Below are 24192 nucleotides of genomic sequence, written 5' to 3'. Positions count from 1 at the left end.
TAATTAAAGTTGAAAGAATAATGCACCTTTGTATACTTTCAACAGTAATTATCTGAAAAAATTAGAGAAACTAACCTTCAATAAAATGTGATCCTTCAGTGACAAATTCCAGTAACTGGTCAAAAATTGCAGTAATTGCCTTCTTAGCCAGCACAAAGTGCTTCAGGGGAGAAGCCGTATCTGCCATTATGCTACTGGGGGAAGAAAATAAAAAGTTAGAAATGCACAAATTAAAGTGGATCACAAACACCTGCAAATTAATGACACTTTCCAGCGACAATGACTAAAATTAAATAAATTAAACCAATTGTCAAAATTCTTTTAGATAACTGTTCTTTGGAGAGAAGGGTTTCAGTTAGACAATTAAGAATACTTTTGAGTGATATGCCACTAAAATAAGTAAACTCTATTGGCCAAAATCTTGGTTGCAATTTCTACTTTATTTCTCTCTGGTGACGTTGGAGCTGAGGCTAAATTGCGACTACATGTGACTCTCAAGTATATCAGGAACAGGGTTGGTGGGAAGCCACGTTCACAGACAATTAGTTACCAAGCTTCTCAACCTGGAGCTCTAGGTGGGTGGACGTGGATATGAAGTGAAGAAATAACATTCCAAGATCATAACTCAACACTGACGCTCAGAAAGGAGCTTTCATCATCACACACAAGGAGGCAAGGCTTAAAGCAAGCTGTGACGTTTCCAGCCCAAGTACCGAGAACTTCAAGGAACATAAGTTTAAAGAAGAAAAGCCATTTCCACTGGCAGCTTCTCAAGATAAAGACACTACACAAACCCCACTCCAATCCCCGCGTGTCCGTGTGCGATGGAGCAGAGTGGGCACGAGGAAGGCTGAGCTTTCCGGGCGTCGGGATCACCGGCGCAGGGGATGCGTGGGGAAAGCAGGGTGCCGGCAGAGCCGGTTCAGCCCGCGGACGCCACCTACCTTGGGGCAAGGCCTTCCACGCCGCGCACGGCGGCCACGGGCCCCCTCCGGCAGGGCCCGGGCAGAGCCCACGCCGCCCCGCGCGCCGGCTCCGGACCCGGCTCCCCACTGCCCGGGCTCCGGGCTCCGGCCTCGCGGGCTCCGCGGGCTCCGCGGGCCCGACCCGCCCGCCGCCCGCTCGCTCGCTCCCTCCGGCCCCGCAGGACCGCGGCGGCGACTCGTCACAGAGCACCCCGTCCCTGGCCGCACGAAGGTCACCCCGGGCGCAATCCGCCGGCCGGCGGCCAAAGCAGAGGGCACTCACACTGTCCCGGCTCCACTCGTCACCGACAACTGCAGTTCAGCCCACAGCCCTCAGGCCGCCTCATCCTGTTAAGGGAGGCTGCGAGGCTGGGAGGAGGCAGGAGGCGTGCCAAAAGGGCGGCCACTTCCGGTGTCTGGCCCTGCCGGATTTTGTTTGGCTCTGTGGCCGGAAGTGCACCCTGTGGAGCGCCATGTTTGTTAAAGGCAGAAGGCAGGTTTGTTGTGGGCCAGGGGTGCTGCCAGAAGAATGATTTGTTGTGCACCCTCCTCCTCCCCCGCTTCTTCTTCCTCCCCTGCCCCCTTTGAAGTGGACAAACCTCTGCCCAGCTCTGTCAGAGCTAACTGCCAGTGGTTGGTTTAGTGAGGGAGAGCCAGGCGAGGTGGGGTTGGGGCAACCAGACAAGAGGGATACCTGCTTCCTAGAATAAAAGACCACTCCACTGCCCTCTGTTCTATGCGATTGGGTTTCAGGGCTTGGAGCGCAGCTGTGACTCTGTGTGCGTGTGTGTGCATGTGTGTGTGTGTTGCAGTGCCAGAGAACCAAGAGACCTTCAGAGCCAAATTAAAGCCAAATAGAGAGCAAAGCCAGCCAGTGACTGATCCTGGGTGCTCAGAGATCAGCCCTGGGGCCTCCAAATGTTGTGGGCGACAGAGTCAAAGAAAGACCACTAGCGATTGAAGTCCAAATAAGAGCCATTTATTAGCTGGCCGGAGTCTGATTCTGATCACCTCTGTGACAGAGTCGTTCAGAATCAGCCCGGATATGCTTTATTATATGCCTTTAATACCTTACAGAAAATAGGATCTTCTTGATATAATGCCCAGGGCCACAACAATGCTGTATAGAATTAGTTTGCCTTGCGGATAACAGGAACACCCAGGCACACCCAGGAACACCCAGTCTGTTATCTCAGGTATTTCAAGGTACATTGGGTCACACTTAGCCCCGAGCTGCATAAACACAAAGCAAGCCCAATTCCTTGAGATTGTGGGGAGGCCAAGTCTCTGACTTAAGACCTCCAGGCTCTGTGGACTCTGTTGGACACGTAGCCAGCTCCCAACAATTTCTTGGTTCAGGGGGTCTTTACAAAACAGGTTCAGCTAGAGGGCACACAGTGACTTTCCCAATCATCAATTATGGCTATAAACAAGTCAGCACAGTAATTTACCAATCATCAATTATGGGGTTATAAACATGCCAGCAATGTTGAATTACTTTATTTATTTTTTTTATTTTTTTATTTTTTTTTTGGGTATGTGCCCCTAGCGGGAACCAAACCCAGCTCTCTCTGGACCGCAGGCCAATGCTCTAACCGCTGAGCAAAACTGCCCATTGTTTTTGTGCATCTAGGTTAACACACTTACTATCCCTGCTGTGCTTTCTCCAATCTTTCTTACATACCGTCCTTAATTTCAAGTGCATGAAACTGTTATTCTCAGGAACATTTAAGACCTTGCTCCCAAACATAGGTCATTGTTTGGCTCAAATATACTCTTATTTAAATTCTCTACAGGTTTGGACATCTCTTATGTCAACATTCTAATGAGTATCAATAAGTAAATGCAATAAATTAGATCATTTAATATAGTGCTTACTACTCTAAAGAAGAAGAAATGGCAATGGGATAAACTATTTGAAGGAAAATGAGAAAGACTTAACCACACAGGATGGTCCTTTCTGAGGAGGAAATATTCATTTGGTTTTTCCCAGGAAGACAATCCTTGGAATAACTGGAGGAAGATTGCCCCAAATGGGGGAAACATACGGCCCAAAGGTCCATACAAAGGAGAGTGATATAGTTTGTGAAAAGAAAGAAGGCCAGTATGTCTGGGATATAGGGGGAATGGGAGAAATAAGTTTAGAGAGGTAGGCAGGTGTAGAATCAGATAAGCCAAGACAAAAAGTTTACATTTTATTCTAAATGCAATGGCTACCTATTTTAAGCTTAGGAAGTAATATGATATGATTTACATTTTTTAAAGGTCACTTTGGTTGCTCTTTGGATATTGGACTGTACAGAGGTTCCACAGTTTATTAAAGGAACAAGTCCATTGGTTGGAATTAGAGGAATTTCATTAAAAAATAGCTTTTAGCCCTGGCCGGTTTGGCTCAGCAGTTAGAGAGTCGGCCTGCGGTCCGGAGAGACCCAGGTTCGGTTCCCGCTAAGGGCACGTACTTCGGTTGCAGTTTGTCCCCAGCCCTGGTTGGTCGTGCGGGTGGCAGCCACTCGATGTGTCCCTTTCATGTCGATGTTTCTCTCTCTCTCTTCCTCTCTCTCCCTCCCACTCTTATCTGTACAAAAGATGGAAAAATGTCCTCGAGTGAGGATTTAAAAAAAAAAAAAAATAGCTTTTAATATTAGCAATCCTGACTGATAAGCACTATAATTTACAATGGTGTTAAGGCATTAAGCAAAAAGGAATGAAATTTTAAGGATGAATTTCAAGTGTCAACCAGAACATCCAGGGTAAAAGCATTCACCACCCTTGAGATCATTCATATGTCTGTTCAACAAATATGTATTGATGAAGAAACATTTTAATGGGAAAGCATGAACTTGAAACCTGAAGAACTCAGTTGAAATCTGGGCTATGACACTTAATAATTATGTGAGCCCTGGACCGTTCGGCTCAGTGGTTGGAGTGTCGGCCTGCAGACCAGAGAGTCCTGGGTTCAGTTCCCACTAGGGGCATGTACCAAAAAAAAAAAAGTTATGTGAAACCCTTAACCACTCAAATCATTTTTTCGCATAAGAGATCTCAAAGGGATCTTTTACTTAATTTATAATGTTTAAATTTTTTAAATCATCATAGTGTATCCCTTTATTAGTTCTGTAAGTAAGAATTGCATGTTTAATATAATGTATGTAAAGGTGATATTGCATGTTATAAATTATATAGTAAATATCTTAATATAAGTAATGAATAATTTAATCCATTGCTTTTCTTTTAATGAAATAGATTCATAGACAAAGACATAAAAAAATTAAAATATAAAGACTGAAATAGAGATTAACAAAACTAAAATTTTTCAAAAACTTATAAATTTGACATACTACTGCCAAATCTGTTCTCGATGGCAAAAACAAGGAACAACAAACCAAGGGGGAAGTAGGTCTTGATATATAACATGATAGTCTTGATATATAACATGATAAATGCCAATACATTTGAAAACTTAGACAAAGTGTGAAATTTCTGGAAAACCATCAATACCAAAGTCATGTATCAGCTACCCAATATTTTCCATGTCCATGTATTATTATTTACTTAATTTTTTTGCAATCAATTTGCTTTTTTCTTAAGAAATTAGTTTTCTTCTAAGTAAAAATATTTATGAATCACATTTGATGTGTTAGTTAAATTTTACAACATATAATTTACAACCATGAAAATAAAAATATGTACCACATTAAATTATTTTTATATGTTGTATACTTTATGAGTCTGGATTAAATGATCTCTGAGGTCCCTCCCAGACTAACATTCTGTCATTCTAGGTTAGTTTGCCTATTTCAGCATTTTAGTTGTTCACTAAAGAACATTGGATCAGTGCCATAAGGAACCTAACTATACTCTTGTAACCCATAAAGAATTATTTCATAAGATCTGTGTCATCACATTCTGCTTAAAATAAAAAATAGAGCCCTGGCCAGTTTGGCTCAGCGGTTAGAGAGTCGGCCTGCAGTCCAGGGAGACCCGGGTTCGGTTCCCACTAAGGGCACGTACCTCGGTTGCGATTCATCCCTGGCCCTGGTCGGGTCATGCAGGAGGCAGCCACTCAATGTTTCCCTTTCACGTCAATGTTTCTCTCTCTCTCCCCCTCCCACTCTATCTGAACAAAAGATGGAAAAATGTCCTTGGGTGAGGATAAAAAAAACAAACAAAAACAAACCCATATGAGGTAAGGAATAGTTTCAAAGATAAGGGTAATAAAAAAAAGGGCTTCTGAGTGGCATGTATAGAGCAGCTTGATTGTTCTACATGCAGAATCGACATCAAAGAGGAGGGTAATCATCCATAGAATATATTAGAGGAATGTTTTAAAAACATGAATAACGCCATAGACATAATCCTAAATAAAATGAACAAGGTAGACAGAAAAGAGAATTCAGTATTCTCAAATTTCAGTCAACCAAATTCAAAATAGTATGGTGAATGGCCCTTAGGCAGAGGATTAAAAAAGAAGATACTATCTAAGTAAGATATTAAAACTACAAAACTGAGTTTTCATTAAAAAAATAATTTTTGTTAAAATTTTCAGGATGTCGCCCTGGCCGGTTTGGCTCAGCGGTTAGAGCGTCAGCCTGTGGTCCAGAGGGACCCGGGTTCGGTTCCCGCTAAGAGCATGTACCTCAGTTGCGGTTTGTCCCCAGCCCTGGTTGGTCGTGCAGGTGGCAGCCACTCGATGTGTCCCTTTCACGTGGATGTTTCTCTCTCTCTGTTCCTCTCTCTCCCTCCCACTTTACCTGAACAAAAAATGGAAAAATGTCCTCAGGTGAGGATAAAAAAACAAAACAAAACAAACAAAATTTTCAGGATGTAATTTATTCAGCTCCATATTTTAGCAAGAAAAAAGATTATTCAGGTTATATTCATTTGCCTATTTAAACCAAAAGTAAACAACAAACTTTTACAGGTAACAAAAATTCCTTTTAAAAACTGTCCTACTTAACATTACTCTTAAAGTACGGGAATAAGACTTATCAATAATAAAATACTCCTACTTAGCAATGGGAGAAATTGTTTCTTTTTAGAATGAAGAAATTACTTTTCACAAATGTGATTTATTTTGGGTTCAGGTAGTTACCAAAGTTACTAAGGAGAATGAACTTAATAAGTTTTAGTGACTCATACTTTAATATGAAAAGTCTTCATCCAGAGAAGTATTTTTCAAATCATTAGTATGAAGTAGACTTCAAACAACTGATAGGCTGTTAAAATTTTTAGTTTTTAGGTTTTTTTTTTATCCTCACCTGAGGACATTTTTCCACTTTTGTTCAGATAGAGTGGGAGGAAGGGAGGGAGGGACGGGTGAGCGAGAGGGATAGCGAGTGTGAGAGAGAGAGAGAGAGAGAGAGAGAGAGAGAGAGAGAGAGAGAGAAACATCGATGTAAAAGGGGACACATTGAGTGGTCACCTCCCACACAACCCCAACTGGAGCAGGGGACAAACTGCAACTGAGGCACGTGCCCTTAGCGGGAACTGAACCCGGGTCTCTCTGGACCGTGGGCTGACACTGTAACTGCTGAGCAAACCAGCCAGAGCTAAAATTTTGTTTTTAAACTTACAAATTGAACATACTATAACTTCATATAAACATGTAATATACACATGACAACTTTTAGCTTTGTGAATTTAGATTTTACAGCACAAATGTACATTTTTCTTACATTTTAATGTCTTAAAATATTAATTCATGGAAAACCAGTAAGTATAAATATAAATCCATAAACTCAATTCCATGAATAAAAATTTCTGGTAGATACTCTGAGTCTTAAGTCATCAGGCTAAAAGTTACAGGCAAAGGAATATATATACCCCAGATTTTTATTTTTAATTTATATGGGTGAAACTGTTAATTGTAGGGTAATCTGACTAACCAAATTTTCTTCTCCATTTGAATTAACATTTGGTCTTAACTGTTTATTTTCACTTAAATTCTTAATGAGTATTGATTTTTTTGGTAAACCAATCTGCTTCCCAAAAGAATTGTGGCCATTTTAAAATTAGCCTTTTCAAATTTACATAACTTACAGTGCTTTTAGTCATTAAAATTCCATTAAAAATTAATCATAGTAGTTTGAGAACTATATCAAACTAATTGCAAAAGGTAGTAACATTGACAAAACAAGCAGTTAAGGTTAACAACAATCAAGTAATTCTTTGTAAATCAGATTTTAAAATTAGGAACAATGTTAATCTATTGAAAAAGAAAAGCCTATATATACTATGCTGTCAACAATTCAGCAACCACCTAACAACTTGTTATAGGTCCAGTGAAACTGATTAATGTGATGACATACATTCAAAGAAATATAAGAAAGCTGATTTAAAATAATAAAACTGGAAAATTGACAATAGGGAGTCTTTTGAGTAGTGCATGGTCACTTTGAAATTTTGTAGTATAAGGGGAATGATTTGGAATTTCAAAAGTAGTAATTCATTGCAAAGTGGAAATAAAAACAGCAAGTAAAATAAAATAACCCATCACTACTGTCCACTGCCAAGAATTCGATTGTAGAATTAGAATGTTATTCTAATAAAAAATCATCACTATCAGTTGTTTCCTCATATATGAATTGTAGTTCAAGTTGCAGGATACAGTAGAAATGCCTGTCTTTGAGAGGAAAAAACCCAAAAGTAGTTAGAAAATTTTCTTTTTAGGTACATGTTTTTCCAAAGAAGTTCATTATGCTAAAATTATAGACCAGCTACCTCAGCAATTTATAGTCACTCACATACTTATTTGAAAGCTGAATCAAAGCCAAGTTTTTATTGAAACAAGTGGTCAGTGTGATGTCACTTCAAGCTGCAGATTCATCAATAATACAAAGTTATATTTCTAAAACCTAGATTTAATATTTTAGTTTCGTTACAGTCTCATTTTTTTTTGGTACATGCCCCAAGCGGAAACCGAACCCGGGACTCTCTGGTCCGCAGGCCAATGCTCCAACTGCTGAGCCAAACCGGCCAGGGCTAGTCTCTTTAATTTGATTAGTGACACCTGATCAAAAGTAAAGCAATAAATTAAGAATTTTTAAAAACCATCAAAGTATTACTTATTTAAGGTTTGTTTCCTGAAAAATCAAATTCCTGGAGCTCAAAAATAGAATTAGCTCTTTTTGAAGGCAGCTGAATGGCTAGGTTAAGTAGTCATGAAAAATACCACAAGGACAAAGCTTAGATTTTTTTATGGAACATGGTGTAATGGAAACATTACTAGACTGGAAGCCAAATAACTTGAATTCACTCCTGTCTGCTCTAATGGTTTTGTGACTGTGACCTTGACCAAACAACCTAAGTTTCTATTTCTATAAGAAACTTAGAAAATCAGAGGGTTTAGATGAGATGGTTTCTAAGGTTCTTTTATAATTTAAATGATCTTAAGTCTTTTAAGAAACATTTGTATCAGACAGCCTTACCTGGAAAGTTATAATCAGATGGAATGGCAGTTTGTAAGAATACAGGTATGCATACGTGACAAAATAGTAGAGATACAAATGATTGGTTTTGAAAGTACTTTTTACTGCCAACACTCAAAATAGACTGAATTCCCATTATTTTTGAAGTGAGAAAATCATAGGTCATAAATTGGTTTCTTCAACTATATCAATATTCCTGAACAGCAATATTGTTAGCTGAAGTTTCTATTAAATTTGAAGCCAGTGATGCACACAATTTTATCTTCTTGATACTGGTATTTAAGAAGCTGCTTTTGAATTGTGATGATTGTGTCTCTCCTTCCTTCCTCCCAATTTATATGTTGAAGTCCTGGGCCCCAGTATCTCAAAATATGACCTTATTTGAAGATATGGTCTTACCCAGTTAAAAAGAAGTCCATAGGGTGAGCCCTAATTCAACATGATTGATGTTCTTATAAAAAGGGGAAATTTGGAGACAGATTGCATACAGGGAGAATACCTCTACAAGCCAAGGAAGGAGTAAGGCTCAAAACAGACCCTTCTCCCTCACAGACCTCAGAAGGAACAAACTATGGCAACATTTTGATTTTTGACTTCTAGTCTCTTGAAGTGAGAAAATAAATTTCTGTTGTTTAAGCCACTCAGTTTGTTGTAATTATTACAGGAGCCATAGGAACTAATATGGAAGCTAAGATTATTTTACCATTATCGAAAGTAATTTGTAGGTTATTATGCCAGCAACCCCTATATCCTAGATCTCCCTAATTCTGTATTGACACTTCAGTGGGATTTCTCAGTTAATAAATAATTTGACATCAGAAGTTTGGACATGACTTCCCAGTTGCATAATTGAAAATGTAATGCGAACAGGTTAGGAATTATGAAATATTTCTTTTCCACTGTCTAATCCCTTACCAGTTCCTCCTCACCCCCAGTGTTAAAGTATTAACATATACATATTACTTAATATATATAAGGGCTAAAATAAAGTGAGAATTTTAAAAGACTGCCAAGAAAACTGGATCTTTTCTTCCTCCTGTAACACTGACCTCCTAGTATTATTACAAGAATCACTCAGATGGAGAGCTTTAGGGACAATTACCGATGGAGAATGCAAAAGGAGGCCCTGAGTTCTTATTAATGGGAGTATTAGTGGACTTAATTGTATATTATGTTGCATTTTAGTTTTGGTACTGTAGTACTTTATGACTTCATACATGAAAAACTAAACTTGTCTTGAGTTTTAAAAAGTTAACAGCACCTATGGTTATGGAAGAAAAACTAGTCTAGTATTTTTAGTATGTTTCTTATCCATTCATAAAATCAGAGCACATGCAAAGAATGATAGACACAAAGAGTGGTTAAAACTATGAGCTACCATAAACTGAGAATATCATATTTTGGATACAATCATATACTGAAAAGTGTAGCAATGCCAAGAAAATTGGACAATTAAAAATCTTACTTGTTAAAAGCAATTCTCATAAATTCTTTTAAAATCATACATTTTAACATCTTCAATAAAGTTGTATTTATTATTTTACATTATGCAAGGTAAAGAGAATAATCAAGTTGTCTCATGGACTGGAATGTGACTTAATAATTCCCTTTCATTTCCAAACCTCATCAAGCAGTCACTACATTTATGAGGTAAGTCAGTCGAATGCTTGAAGTCTAGATGAATTTTAAGATCTTCAATTTGTCCTGTTGAATATTCACAGTATTGACATAAATAAATCCCTTCAGATAAATGTGAATTTAAATGTTTGCAATATTCTAGCATACTTGAAAAGCCTTTGCCACAGTCATCACAAACATGAGGAAAAATTTTAGTATGTTCAATAGCAACATGCCTGTTAACATTTGTATGAAGTCTACTCCGAAAACCACATACTTGACATACAAAAAAGTTTTTACATTTGTCAAAGGTAATTTTGCTCAAGAGGCTGTACTGTCCATGCTCTCCATTGTTATACTTGTCACTTAACTCTATTAATTTACATGCATGTTCATTTACCACATGGCTATGCAAGTCTTCTGGATCATTTGTTTCATGTTCACAGAACTGACACAAGTACTGTTCATCACAGCTATGCTCCTGGAAATGCAGGTAGAGCTCACTGCTTGAGGAGAACTGAACATCACACTGCTCACACCAATAAAGGTGATCACTAAAATGAGTGTCTGCAATGTGTTGGCTAAGGTTCTCAAAAATTACTGTCTTATAATCACAGTATTTACAAATGTAGGGATCCTCCTCATGCAGTTTGGCATGCTCGATCAGAAGCATGTTGGTAGAGAAACTTTCCTTGCACACTCGACACACATTTGAATCAGTACGCTTATGCTTCAGGATCATATGCTGCTTTAAATCAGAAAAGTATTTGCTGTTGAACTCGCAAAGTTCACATTTATAGAGGCCACTGCTATTAGCTCTCAGTAGAGGCCACTTCTGCTGGGCAGTCACATTCAGAGCTTGGCTCTTGTCAAGAATTTTGCAAAGTTTGGCTGGTGGCTCTTCATCAGTTTGGTCTTGGAGACTCTCAGAGGAATTGTTTTCTGTCTCTAAATCATAATCTTCAGAAATTGCATGCACTTCTGCAGCGATTGGAACATCTTCAGCAGTGTGAACTTCAATAGGACTCTCCTCTTGAGTTTGTTGGTTGACTGATTCAGGTGAGTCACACTCTTCATCACAAATTTCAATATCAGCAGATTTTTCTGCAAAATAAAACAAGCCTATTATCCACTGTTACTAAATAAGACCTATTACATAAATAACAGGCAAAAATTTATTTCATGCATTTCTTCATCGGTCTATAAAAATATGCAAATGCTATTACTATTTCCCTAACCTGTAGAAAAGGCAGTGTGGTCCAGAATTCTAAGTACGGGACTGGGAACCAGATAGTTCTGATTTCTGTTTCTGGCCTTGATTCCATCTGTAAATTTTGGCAAGTCATTTGATGTCTCTGTATCAGAATCATCATCTGTAAACAGAAATTTGGAAAAACACATTATTTACATCAAAGCATTAAATGTTAAATATTGTAACACAAAGCACCAAATAGTTTAAGTATAATTTTGCATTCCAACAGGAACTAAGGACTTAGATTTAGCCATAAAAAGATGTTATGTCTATCACTGACACAAAGAAAACCTGTCCAAATAAGCAAATGTTTTTGCTTCCATACCCCATTTGGACTAGAACACACTTTTTTTTTGGTGGTACATGTCCCTAGCGGGAACCGACCCCGGAACTCTGGTCTGCAGACCAATGCTCGACCGCTGAGCCAAACTGGCCAGGGCAGAACACACTTTTTAATGTTAATTAATGTTACCAAGTTTGAACAGCCTTTATTCCCTCAGCCCAGCCCTGGTGTTTTCAAGTTAGCAGGAAGAAACTGCAATATAGGTTAGAAGAGAACACTGGGCTTCAGCCTGATGTCATTGTTGTTTTTAATAGACATTATTTTTAAGAAGTTTAAGATTTACTGAAATAATTTTAGTAGTACAGAGAATTCCCATATATCCTGCAGTTTCTCTATTAACATTTTATTTATTTTAAAAAATTCTTTTCTTTATTGACTTGAGAGAGAGGAAGGGAGGAGAGAGAGACAAAAACATCAATGAGAGAACATCGACTGGCTACCTCCTGCATGCTCCCCATTGGGGATCAGGCCCACAGCCTGGGCATGTGCCCTGACTGGGAATTGAACCAGTGACAGAGCATGGGTCAATGCTCAATCACTGAGCCACACCGGCCGGGCAACATTTTATAATTATATGGTACATTTGTTACAATTAATGACCAATACCAATAAGTTTTTTTTTGTTTTTTTTAATCCTCACTCGAGGACATTTTTCGATATTTTGTTCAGATAGAGTGGGATGGAGAGAAAGAGAGAGAGAGAGAGAGAGAGAGAGAGAGAGAGACATCGACGTGAAAGCGACACATCGAGTGGTTACCACCCACACGACCCAACCAGGGCTGGGGACAAACGGCAACCAAGGTACGTGCCCTTAGCGGGAACCGAACCCGGGTCTCACCAGACCGCAGGCTGACGCTCTAACCACTGAGCCAAACCAGCCAGGGCCAATAAGTTTTTATTAACTAAAATCCACACTTCATCCAGATTTCCTTAGTTTTTAGCTAATGTCCTTTTTCTGTTCCAGGATCCCATGACATTTAGCTGTCAAGTCTCTCTAGGCTACTCTTAGCTGTGGCCATTTCTCAGACTTTCCTTGTTTTTGATGACCATAATTTTGAGGAGGACAGATCAGTTATTTCATAGGATACCCCACTATGAAAATTTGTCTGTTGTTTTTGCATAGTTTGACTGGGATTATGAGTTATTGGAAGCAGACCCCAGAGACAAACTACCATTTTATCACATCTTATCAAGGGTACATATGATTAAAATGATTTATTACTGTTAATGTTGAGCTTGATCACCTGGTTAAGGTAGTATTTATCAAGTTTCTCCTCTGTAAAGTTACTCTTTTACTTTCCATACTCTGTACTTTGGAAGGGGGTCACTATGTACAAGTCCACACTTAAAAAGTGAGGATTTATGCCCTGGTAGGTTTGGCTCAGTGGTTAGAGCGTCGGCCTAACCGGAATCACAGGTTTGATTCCGGTCAAGGGCACATAGCTTGGTTGTGGTTCAGTCCTGGATCTGGTCGGGATTGTGCAGGAGGCAACCAATCGATATGTATCTCTCACATCGATGTTTCTCTCTCTTCCCTCCCCCTGCATTCTATGTGAAGATAAATAGAAAAATATCCTCAGGTAAGGATTATTAAATAAATAAATACATAAGTGAGGATTTAGCCAGGCCAGTGTGGCCCAGTGGATTGAGCACCGTTCTATTGACTGAGAGGTCTTAAGTCCCAGTTCGATTCCCAGTCAGAGCACATATTCAGGTTGTGGGCTCGATCCCCAGTGAGGGGCATGCAGGAGGCAGCTGATCAATGTGTATCTCTCACATCGATGTTTCTCTCTCTCCCTCTCTCTCTAAAAAATCAGTAAAAAACATATTTTTTTAAAAAGTGAGGATTTATATTCCATCTCCTTGAGAGAAGAGTATCTACATAAATAATTTGGAATTCTTCTGTACAAGAGATTTGTTTCTTCCCATTTATTTATTCAATCATTTATTTATATCAGTATGGACTCATGCTTCAGCTTTGGCTCCTGTGCTCCTTTGGCACACCTGTAGTATTTCTTTGTGTGTGTGTGTGAGTTCTGAGTATTTCCTTATTTTCCAGAACTGTAAAATGCTTCAGGCTCATCCTGTATACTCCCTTTCCCAGAACTAGAATCAGCCATTTCTCCAAGAAGCCCTAGTTCTTTTCACTGGACAATGGTATTAGAAACCAAGATCCAGCCCTGGCCGGTTTGGCTCAGCGGTTAGAGCATTGGCCTGCGGTCCAGAGAGACCCGGGTTCGGTTCCTGCTAAGGGCACGTACCTTGGTTGCAGTTTGTCCCCAGCCCTGGTTGGTCATGCGGGTGGCAGCCACTCAATGTGTACCTTCCATGTCGATGTTTCTCTCTCTCTCTCTCTTCCTCTCTCTCCCTCCCACTCTATCTGAAAAAAAAATGGAAAAGTGTCCTCGGGTGAGGATAAAAAAAAAAAAAAGAGAGAGAAACCAAGATCCAGGTACTAGATATGCTCACTGCTATTGAGATGTCATTTCTTTCATGACCTCTCAGAATGGAACAAAAAAATATGTGTACACCACCAGATATATGTAGATATACCTATAAGTATTTCTGTAACATCTGGTCTGTATTAAGCCAAACATATGAGTTCATACTGATGTCTCTTGACTCCGTATGATTTTTAATAATTTATGTTTCTGTGTCTATAACAGAAGCTCAAGGGAACTGGCAATTTTAATGGTTGCAGAGCAAGGAAAAAAACAAACACAAGTTGTTATCATTCACTCAACACTCTAGAAAAGAGAAATCAGCCCTGGCCAGTTTGGCTCAGCAGTTAAAGCGTCGGCCTGCGGTCCAGAGAGACCCGGGTTCGGTTCCCGCTAAGGGCACGTACCTCGGTTGCAGTTTGTCCCTGGCTTTGGTTGGTTGTGCGGGTGGCAACCACTCGACGTGTCCCTTTCACATCGATGTTTCTCTCTCTCTCTCCCCCGTTTCCCCCCACTCTATCTGAGCAAAAATATGAAAAAATGTCCTCGAGTGAGGATAAAAAAAAAAAAAGAAAAGAGAAGTCAGCAGAATATGAAAGATTGAGAGAGACCAAATCCTTTACCCTCTGTTCTTTTCTTCCATTAACCCTCCAGACCGAAAGGCATAGCTGAGGGGAAGAACCACATGTAACACTATTCTTAACCTTTCACCATAAATATTCCCAACTTTGGGTCACTCCTGCTTTGCCACCAATTCCTACCTGAGTAAAATGGATTTAGGAAAATGTGATTTTTACTTATATATCTGAAATAATGTTAAAAATTAAAATCCACTTACTTGCTTTATTACAAAAAATTACTGTTTTCTTACATTTAAATACTTGCCAATTTTGAAATCATGACTCACCCACATTTTCAAATAAGCAAGAAATGATGATACAAGTAATTTAAAGAAAAATATTTTAGAAAACATTAGATATACCTTTGTTGTCAAAATATTTTAAGTCTGGTTGTCTCATAGAACAGACACTGTAACAATGATCAGAAAAAATTCCATTGAATCCATCTGCAATTCTGCTTATTCCAGAGGAATCTGAACATAAAACAAAATTTTAAAAATGTCAAGCACAGCAAACACATATACATATAGTGACAGCCACCCCTATATCCAACATAGATACATTTTTATATTATCTGTAATAAAGTAACAGTTCTCTCAATTCTGATAGCTTTTATTTCAGAGATTTCAGATCTGATATTAACATTGAGCTTTGAAAGAATCACAAATTACACAACATAAAAATATAATACTCTGAAGCACATAAAAATACATTTGCCTTACTGTCAGAATCCCACAAAATTAAAATATGCAATAAATGTGTTAATTCCAAAAAATCACTAAATTAACTCCAAAAAGATGTTCTAGGTAGTGCAAAGAAAGCATAATGCATAGGAAAAACAATCTGAGGACCAGTTAGGGTTTCTGAATACAATCATTTCAAGTCTTGTCTGGGAGGGGCCAGCAAGCAGTAAATGAGATTTAGTTTCCTTAGATATGAAGAATGTGTAGGTTGGGTGGACTAACAGGTATGCCTGAAACCATCCCAAGTACATGTATGTGAGGTACAGATGGCCACAAAAACCTATTCTTAACACTGCCAAGACAGCAGAGCTAACCTCAAATAAAGGATCTAAAATTGCACAATCAAAATGAAAGTTCACATTTCTGAAAGTAATAATAGGATAAAGATATTTTCCCCAATGTGATGCAAAAAATCTTCCAACAATGTTATTACTGTGCCTTAAGCTTGGGAAGCACACAGACAAATCTCAATTATGCTATGTAAGTATCCAACCTTGGATATTTAATTCTAAATATTTATAAATCCTGAAGTTGTAAGGATTATATAATGTCTATAAGTTCTGATATTACCTAGCACATGATAGACAAAGAAGAATTTATACTCAGAATTTATTTAAAAATTTCCCTTACTTAAAAATTGACCCAGGTAATTTAACTTTTATCCGATCATTATGAGAAAATACATCAAATTACAACTGCGTGGAAATGAATCTATGGCCCAACTTTAAAATAATTCACTACCTGAATAACGAGAAGGGTGCAAAGTCTTCCTTTTTCTTTTTTTAGGATATTCATTCATATCTTTTCAATCTAAAAAATGAAAAAATTTAACAAATGTCATAAATAACTATTGTTAATATTGTTATAAAAATTCCTTCTAGCCAAAGAGATTATTGGCAATAAGAAATGAGTGTGCCACCTAAAAATGTACTTCATAAGAGAAATGTTAAAAAAAAAAATGCCTGTTTATATTTTGAATTAATTTTTCTAATCAAGTTTTAAGGCAGGACACCAATTTGCTTTTTTTTTTTTCTAATTGAGTTTGAGAACTCTTTTTCAACTGTTGATATAATTGTGAGCACTAGATAATTACAGTAAGCCTTATGCTTCAATTATTTTTTTTTTTTATTATTTTTTTTTTTTTATCCTCACCCGAGGATATTTTTCCATTTTTTGTACAGATAGAGTGGGAGGGAGAGAGAGGAAGGGAGAGAGAGAGAGAAACATCGACGTGAAGGGACACATCGAGTGGCTGCCACCCGCACGACCAACCAGGGCCGGGGACAAACTGCAACCGAAGTACGTGCCCTTAGCGGGAACCGAACCCGGGTCTCTCCGGACCGCAGGCCGACGCTCTAACCGCTGAGCCAAACTGGCCAGGGCTCAATTATTATTTTTTTTTATAAAAAACCATATTTAGAATAAACTAGGTACATTAAAAATTTTTTTTTTCTTTAATGATTTGAGAGAGAGAAAGACAGAAACATCGATGAGAGAGGACACAGACTGGCGGCCTCCCTCATGCGCCCCGCTGGGGATTGGGCCACAACCTGGGCATGTGCCGACTGGGAACTGGCGGCCTCTTGGTGCATGGGTTGACAGTCAACCACTGAGCCACACCAGCCAGGCAAAACAGGTACATTTTTTACAACTGGGAAAATTTTGATAGTTTTCAAGCAAAAGGTAGATAGATATGACCCCTTAAAAATACATATTTTAACAAATTTGTACTGATTCCCTGGCTTTCAGGAAAAGCAGTCATCACAGAGAAGCTCAGAATATAATTTTCAAGAAAAGAATCCTTTTCTTACATATGAGATACCTTCAACATTCTATTGAGAACAAGACAGGTATGGCAGCAAACAATGTATAATTAAATTCTCATGGACTGTTATAAAATTGACTCATTCGTTTTACTACATTCCACTTACTTGGTATAATTCTTAATATGGAAGTGAGGGAAAATTAATTACAGGGAAGCTTTCACAGATGGTAAAAAGTGCCTGTAGGAAAAACATGACAGAAGTCAAAATGTAGTTCATTTCTGAGACTCAAGAATACAATAGTATCAAGATCTTTAATCAACTTGACAATTATACATAATTAATTCAAGTATAATATTCTTTTGAATGTACTGTATTAAGTACTTAAAATTGTATATACTGATAAATGTGAGTAAAAGTAAATGTCATATTTCTTTAAATAAACTTACCTTCTAAAGCTCTATCTTAACACCAAAATAGGAATAAAATTCTGCATTTATTCAGCCATAATGAAAGCAAACACCGAAAAACATACTTTTAACTATTTAAGTTTTTATAAATTATTTACCAATAGAAGAATAATAACAATTTATTCACTGAACACCAATTACATACCAAGCTGGGTCTTATCTTATTTAATCCTGTGATATGCAAAATCCACTACTCTCGCTCAAAATTATTATTTACCCCTTGTTGTTGATGTGGAAACTGAGGCACAGTAAACCCAGTAATAAGTGGTAGAGTTGGGAGTTGAACAAAGAACTAATCACTTTTAAAGCCCAAGCTTTGGAAACAAATATGGAGATAAGGTGATCACTCCCATTCAAGTAATAGATTAGTGTCAGAATCAGAACTACCTCTCCCATTTCAGATTAATATTCTTTCAACTGTAGCAGTGGGCAAGCAAGGAATGTCAGAAAAAGAGTTTTTTTTCTACCAGCTTCATAGTCTGCTTTTCTTATCAATAAGGTGATATACATAGCAGGTAGAACTTGCATCATTACTGAGACCATTTCATTTCTAATGGTAAGGAATTAAGGTATACATGTTTTTGCTTCTTCACTAAGTTCTGGGTCTATTACTACTATAGATGATGTCATCATATAGTAATAAGATAGTACTTTTTGGTTTATTGAGCACTTCCCTAATCCTTGTTTTATTTGATCTTCCCAACAATCCTGTGAGGTACATAGAGGAGCTGCTATCAAACCCACTCAATATTACTGATGAGGAAACAGACTTAGTAAAAGTCAAGCCAACTAAGTAGCAGAACCAGAGATGAAAACATGACTTCTGCCCTGGGCAGTTTAGCTCAGCAGTTAGAGCATCGACCCGCGGACCAGAGGGTCTGGAGATTGATTCCTGGGCAAGGGCATTTGATTTCCGGCCCCTCTCAGGGTCCTGCAGGAGACAACCAATCCATGTCTCTCTCACAAGGTCTGTCTCTGCTTCTGCTTCCCTCCCTCCCTTCCACTCTATCAAAAAAAAAAAAAAAAAAAAAAAAGATCAATGGAAAAATATCCTCAAATGAGGATTAACAAAAAGAAAAACAAAAAACAAACAAAAAAACCATGTCTTCTGATACCTGGATTTGGAACTGCTAATTGTGTGAGTAAATCTTCACTGCCAATCTCTGCTACCAGCAAGTTACATCTTGTTTCCAGTTCTTACTCAACCACCAGCTGGGAGGAGGGGAAGGGAATCACCCAAAGAAACTGACAACTATGAGATATATAGAAATGATTATCAATATATATAATGACTCATCTAACAAAACAAATAGCATTTCTTGAGCCCATCCCAATCACATGCATCCAAAAATCAATAAAAGAAAAGCTTGTTTTCATATTTATATAATAAATCAAAATTTCAAGACTTATTCCTAACACTTCTTTTGCACACTTCCAGAATTTATACAGCCTAAAGCTTTACATTTCATGTTCTAAATGCTCTACAGGTATTAGGGGGAAAAAAAAAACTGGCAGCTGAGCATGTTCAAGTACCTCTTTTTACTTCGGAATACACTTCAAATTCTTTCGAACATGAATAAGAGAAAAGAAAACCAAGCATGGCATTAAAATTAATGTTGCAAGCTGGTCTGGATTCAAACGGCCAGGTGAAAGAAATAGGATCACCTTAGTCAGAAAAAGGCTTGACTTCTACTTAGAGCTGAAAACTATCCAAACGCTTGGCAGACCTCCTCTCATTAAGATGGTAAAATGCCCACTCAAGCCCCAAAATGTTAACCATCCTTTATTTCAGCAATGTCTGCATATGCTTTTTGTAAGCATAACTACCCAGATGAAGAAGTCTGGCATTTACTTTGAGATGTCACTAGTCTCTTGTCTTATTTTTATACCAATTAGGAACATATTATTTACTTTACATGAGAGGCCTTTGAAAAAGGTGGTTTTATTTGATGTAAGTGCTTATTATGTATAGTGTGTTTCGTACATAGACATTCTTATTGTTGAAAAAAGAGACAGTTGGAAAGATGCTGACATGTATTTTGTAAGTTGCTTTTTTAAATTAATGTTTCTTGTGGCATTTGCTCACTAGTCCTCTCTTGGGGAAGATTCTGAATGAAACTCAGACGTAATACATGTCACTGCAGGAAAATTAGGAAAATGTTATTAAATTAATCAAATCACCTAGAATCTATTCACCCAGAAAAATCACTGTTAACATGTTGGTGTATAGACTTCTAAACATTTTCCTATGCTAAGGTATACATTAATTTACATTTTACATTTACAAAAATGAGACCTTTCCAACTGTCTTTTTCAACAATAAGAATGTCTATGTACAAAACAGACTATACATAATAGGCACTTGCATCAAATAAAACCACCTTTTTCAAAGGCCTTTCATGCAATGCAAATATTGTTTTTAACTGGTATAAAAATAAGACAAATTCTCTGGCTGGTTTGGCTCAGCAGAGCAGAGTATGGAACTGCCAAGGAATTGATTCCCCATCAAGGGCTAGTACCTGCGTTGCAGGTTCATCCCCGCCTGGACTGGGCCTCAGGAGGCAGCCAATGTATGTGTCTCTCTCCTCACCCCCCCCTCTTCCTCCCTCCCTTCCATTCTATCTAAAAAAATCAACGAAAAAATACCCTCGGGTGAGAACTAACAATAAAATATCCTTAAAAAGAATAAGACAAGCATTTACAATAAAAAGCTACACTAGTATAAAAATGTAGCCCCATTTAAAAATAAGTGTGTTTTCCAGATTTTAAAAGAATTTAAACACAAAATGTCGCAGGAGAGCTTGAATTAGAGCCCACTATATGCCCAACAGTGTCGGTCTTTGCTGAAGTACAAATCTTTAGCTCTTTACAGAAAACTGCTTTAAATTACTCGTGTCCCGCAGCTGTAGTGGAAAACAACACTCAAAAGGGGTGTACAGGCACCGTAAAGAGTGGCTTCGACTACTGGCTGGAGACCTGAGCGCCCGGACCGACGCCAGCTTGCTGCAGCGGCGGCGGCTCGAGGCGAGAGCAGCGGGATGCTGCGCCCGAGGGTTATTAGCAGGGCCAGCGTGGCACCGACGGGCATCCAGAGCCCGGGCGCCGCAGGAGATGCCCAGCCCCAGCCGCCTCCACCCCTGAGCCACGCGCGGCGCCGCCTGGGCCCGGCGGCTAGCGGGGACGCCCGAGGCCCGACACTAAAGGGCCTTAGAGGGAAAGCAGCAGGGACCGAGGGGAGCCGGGGTGGTGGCGTCTTCAACTGGGGGTGGAACTGCCTTCGGGATGGGGGAGGGGGCCGCCATCCCGCCATAAAGCGAGGGCAGCGTTTTGGTTTCAAGGACGCCATGGGTCTCTCCGCCCGCCCCGGTGCCCCGCAGCAGCCCCGCGCCAGGCCGGCCCGCCCTCCCTCACACTCACCAGTCCCCCGGGGCCCGCTGGGCCAGCCCAGGCGTAGCTCCGAGGCGGCGGCCGAGGCGCCAGAGCGCGGGCGGTGGGGCCGTGCGGCCAGCTGGCGAGCACAGGGAGGCGGGCGGCGCCACTGTGGCCCTCGGGCTCCCGGGCGCTCTGCCCCGCCGGCCCCGCTCCCTCCCGCGCGCCCTACACCCTGCCCGCCGGGCCCCGGGCCCAGGCTCAGTGGCCACACTCACCGCCTCGCTCCGCGCCTGCGCCGCGCACCTCTGGGGCCCGCCGGGAGGGCGGGGAGGTGACGAGGTGAGAGTGGGGGCAGGGGATCGGGCAGCGCGGCCTCGCCGCACACTCGGCTTGGGAGGGACCACCGGCCTCTAGCCCCGGGGGTGGCCCGGCGGCTCGCGCCCCCTGCCGGCACCTCTGCGCCGCCACAGGCCCCTTCCGCTCGGGGTACCGCCCCTCCCTAGCCGAGCCGGTGATTCCACCCCTAGAATGGCTCCAGGCGAGGCAGCCGAGGGAATCGCCCCTGCACTCCCCAGCGCTGCCGTCCCGGAAAAAGTGCGAGAAGCGCCTGGCGGCCACGGCACGTTCTCCACCAGCTCCCTCCGGGGGACGAGCGAGAACGACCCGCACGGGTTTGGTTGCCTAGGCATAGCCACTTCGACCCCCACGCGTCGCTGCAGACTGCAGGGGACCGCGAAGAGGGCAACCCCGCGTCCTGCTTTCCCTGGCGATGGTCCGAGAACCGCACGGGGCCGGAATGCTGTCCGAGGGGTAGCAGGGCGAAATTCTTGAAGACTGTGAGTCATTAGGCTCCAGCCGGGTTCCTTGACTCCGGAAATCTTGGTGGAATTAATGTGAAATTATAGGGATTGTATTAGATGATTTGGTTCCTTTACAGACGTTTAGTTTCTATGTGCAGATATAGAAAGGATTAAATTAAATAAACATAAACTTGTGGACGCGGTTTCAAAAGTGAATATTTCTGTCCAAGAGTGATCATATGTTTAATCTTTTCGAAAATGAGCTGAGGTGGTTAGTCCCAATTTACAAATCAGAAAAATGAGTTTATGAGGGGCTAGAGACTAGGTTTTACTCATTTTTTTTTGTAGCCTCAGCACCAGGTTTAAGTGATTGTTAAGTGGGTGCATGATTCCCGTGTGGTTTATCACGTGCTCAAGGTCACTTGGATAGTCAGGGCTGCAGTCTGTGTCTTTTATCCACGTCCACAGTACTTAACACATACTTACCAACCAACAGCTGGATAGTAATAATCACAGACTATCTGGAATCCCTTCAACTATCTACCAGGAGATAAAGCCTTATTTGAAAGATACTAGTTTGTGAGGCTCAACTTTTACGACCGTATAACTTCTATGCTCAGCCTAAATAAACGAATGTTTACGAATGCTGGCATGGCCTAACAAAGCACGAAGAGATTTAGCGGCATTTTATCTTGTATAGTTAGTACCTGGCACAGAATAGGGAATCCACACGTTTGTTGAATTTATGAAGAGCTGTATGTATGGCTCCCTCCTCTAGGCTGATTGGGCTGTTGCCCAATCTGACACAGTAGAAGCCACAAGGGGGTGTTATGGGACCGTTTTAAATTACTGTTTACTCATTGTAGCCTGTGCCAAACAAAACCTTTACATTTTAGGTTGAAGTTTTATTCCAAAACATACATTTCCTAGTGAGAGCAACACCCTCCCCCCCATATTACTTAAACAAACAAACCCACACTATTTGCACTTACCCAACAAAGTAAATAAGAAGAGCATCCCAATGTTTACATGTCATTTAACATAATTACAAATCAAAGGCAACTTGAGATTCGTTGATTGGCTGGAGTATATTTTCCAGTTTTTCATGTTTGCATCTTCCTAGTCCTCTCCTTACTCTTGGGGCTGGTGGCCTTGAGGATAAAGCCCTCAACTCTCAAGAGTACCAAGTTCTAGGGTTTGTTATATTCTATTATAACTTTGACTGAGGGGATATTGAATCATCATTTTTCCAACTTTTGACCACACTTTGTAGCGTAGTTTAGTTTTTTCCTGATTAGAAAAGGGATACATGGTTATTACATAATGGAGACAACAGAAATATATGAAGAACAAAAGAAAAATGTATCAATCCCACAACGTGGAGCTAACCATTGGTAACATTTTGCTCAATATCTTTCCCTTATTATTATTATTATTATTTTTGAATGTCACCTCCTCAGAGACACCTTTCTTTTTCAAAAAAAAAAAAAATTTTTTTTTTTTATCTTCACTCGAGGACATTTTTCCATTTTTAATTCAGATAGAGCAGGAGGGAGAGAGAGGAAGTGAGAGAGAGAGAAACATTGACATGAAAGGGACACATCGAGTGGCTGCCACCCGCAGGACCCAACCAGGGCAGGGGACAAACTGCAACCGAGGTAGAGGTACATGCCCTTAGCAGGAACAAAACCTGAACCTCTCTGGACTGCAGGCCGACACATTAACCGCTGAGCCAAACCAACCAGGGCTCTTTCCCTTATTTTAAAATCTATATCCATATAGAACTGTTTTTTTTTCTCCAAAATTATATTATTGTTTTATGTTATGTTATAATAGCTTCCCATTTTGTATAGCATGAACATTCCTCATGCTCTTAATGCTAATGGCACCTTGGAATTCCAATATACCTGACCATACAGTTAAACAGTGGACAATTAAGTTGTTTCCATCTTTGAAAAAGCTCTGCCAATTTGGTAGGTAAAATATAATATTTCATTTTAATTTGTATTTCTTGTTTTTTTGGAAACTTGACTATTTTCTTCTTTTTTTTTTTTTGGTACGTGCCCCTAGTGGGAACTGAACCCAGGACTCTGGTCCGCAGGCTGACGCTCCAACCGCTGAGCCAAACCGGCCAGCGCTCATTCTAGTTTCTTTACTTTTGTTTATGTTATTGATTTTTAGAGAGAGAGAGAAAGAGAAACATTGATGTGTTGTTCCACTTATTTATGCACTCATTGGTTGATTCTTGTATGTGCCCTGACAGGGGATCAAACCTACAATCCTTGCCTATGGGGATGATGCTGTAACTAACTGAGCAACCCTGCCAGGGCCAAGTTTGTTTTCTTTTTAATTTTGTTACTGTTGCATTTTATTTTAATT

The 24192-nt window shown here is 40.0% G+C and overlaps 2 protein-coding genes across 7 annotated transcripts in view; both read right to left on the bottom strand.

Annotated features, from left to right (window-relative positions):
* The window catches only part of MFN1 (mitofusin 1), a 33979-nt gene extending 32637 nt beyond the window's left edge, over positions 1-1342 (bottom strand). For 2 of the 4 annotated variants that reach the window (XM_036242400.1, XM_036242403.1), the window contains exons 1-2: positions 1249-1342; positions 76-194 (exon numbers count right to left, since the gene is read on the bottom strand). In XM_036242400.1, coding sequence (XP_036098293.1) covers positions 76-187 — 112 coding nt within the window. In that variant the 5' untranslated portion in view covers positions 188-194; positions 1249-1342. Of the gene's footprint in view, positions 1-75; positions 195-944; positions 964-1248 lie in introns of those variants that run through there. The other 2 variants (XM_036242401.1, XM_036242402.1) reach the window with 2 other exon arrangements.
* A 5883-nt stretch (positions 1343-7225) lies between these two features.
* Positions 7226-21320, bottom strand: ZNF639 (zinc finger protein 639). Of its 3 annotated transcripts, none has more exons than XM_036243793.1 (6): positions 21289-21320; positions 17340-17411; positions 16150-16218; positions 15028-15138; positions 11248-11382; positions 7226-11113 (listed from the first exon to the last, which is right to left on the bottom strand). In XM_036243793.1, the coding sequence occupies exons 3-6, from the start codon at positions 16205-16207 to the stop codon at positions 9960-9962; spliced, it is 1458 nt and encodes a 485-aa protein (XP_036099686.1). In that variant the 5' UTR covers positions 16208-16218; positions 17340-17411; positions 21289-21320; the 3' UTR covers positions 7226-9959. The 3 variants fall into 3 exon arrangements, with proteins under 3 accessions (XP_036099686.1, XP_036099684.1, XP_036099683.1); XM_036243791.1 differs by lacking the exon at positions 21289-21320 and adding an exon at positions 21059-21116; XM_036243790.1 differs by lacking the exon at positions 21289-21320 and adding an exon at positions 18757-18885.
* Between the last annotated feature and the right edge of the window lie 2872 nt (positions 21321-24192).

The sequence above is a fragment of the Molossus molossus genome, unplaced genomic scaffold (genome assembly GCF_014108415.1).
Source record: "Molossus molossus isolate mMolMol1 unplaced genomic scaffold, mMolMol1.p scaffold_m16_p_5, whole genome shotgun sequence".
Taxonomy (NCBI): domain Eukaryota; kingdom Metazoa; phylum Chordata; class Mammalia; order Chiroptera; family Molossidae; genus Molossus; species Molossus molossus.
The sequence above is the reverse complement of the archived record's forward strand: the minus strand, read 5'-3'. Positions and strand labels throughout refer to the sequence as shown.

Excerpts from the sequence above, each read along its gene's own strand:
- ZNF639 (XM_036243793.1), bottom strand. The coding sequence starts at position 16,207 with ATGAATGAATATCCTAAAAAAAGAAAAAGGAAGACTTTGCACCCTTCT. Across the intron at positions 15,139-16,149 it reads GCACCCTTCTCGTTATTCAG|ATTCCTCTGGAATAAGCAGA; the intron begins GTAGTGAATTAT and ends TTTTATGTTCAG. Across the intron at positions 11,114-11,247 it reads CCACACTGCCTTTTCTACAG|AAAAATCTGCTGATATTGAA; the intron begins GTTAGGGAAATA and ends TTTATTTTGCAG.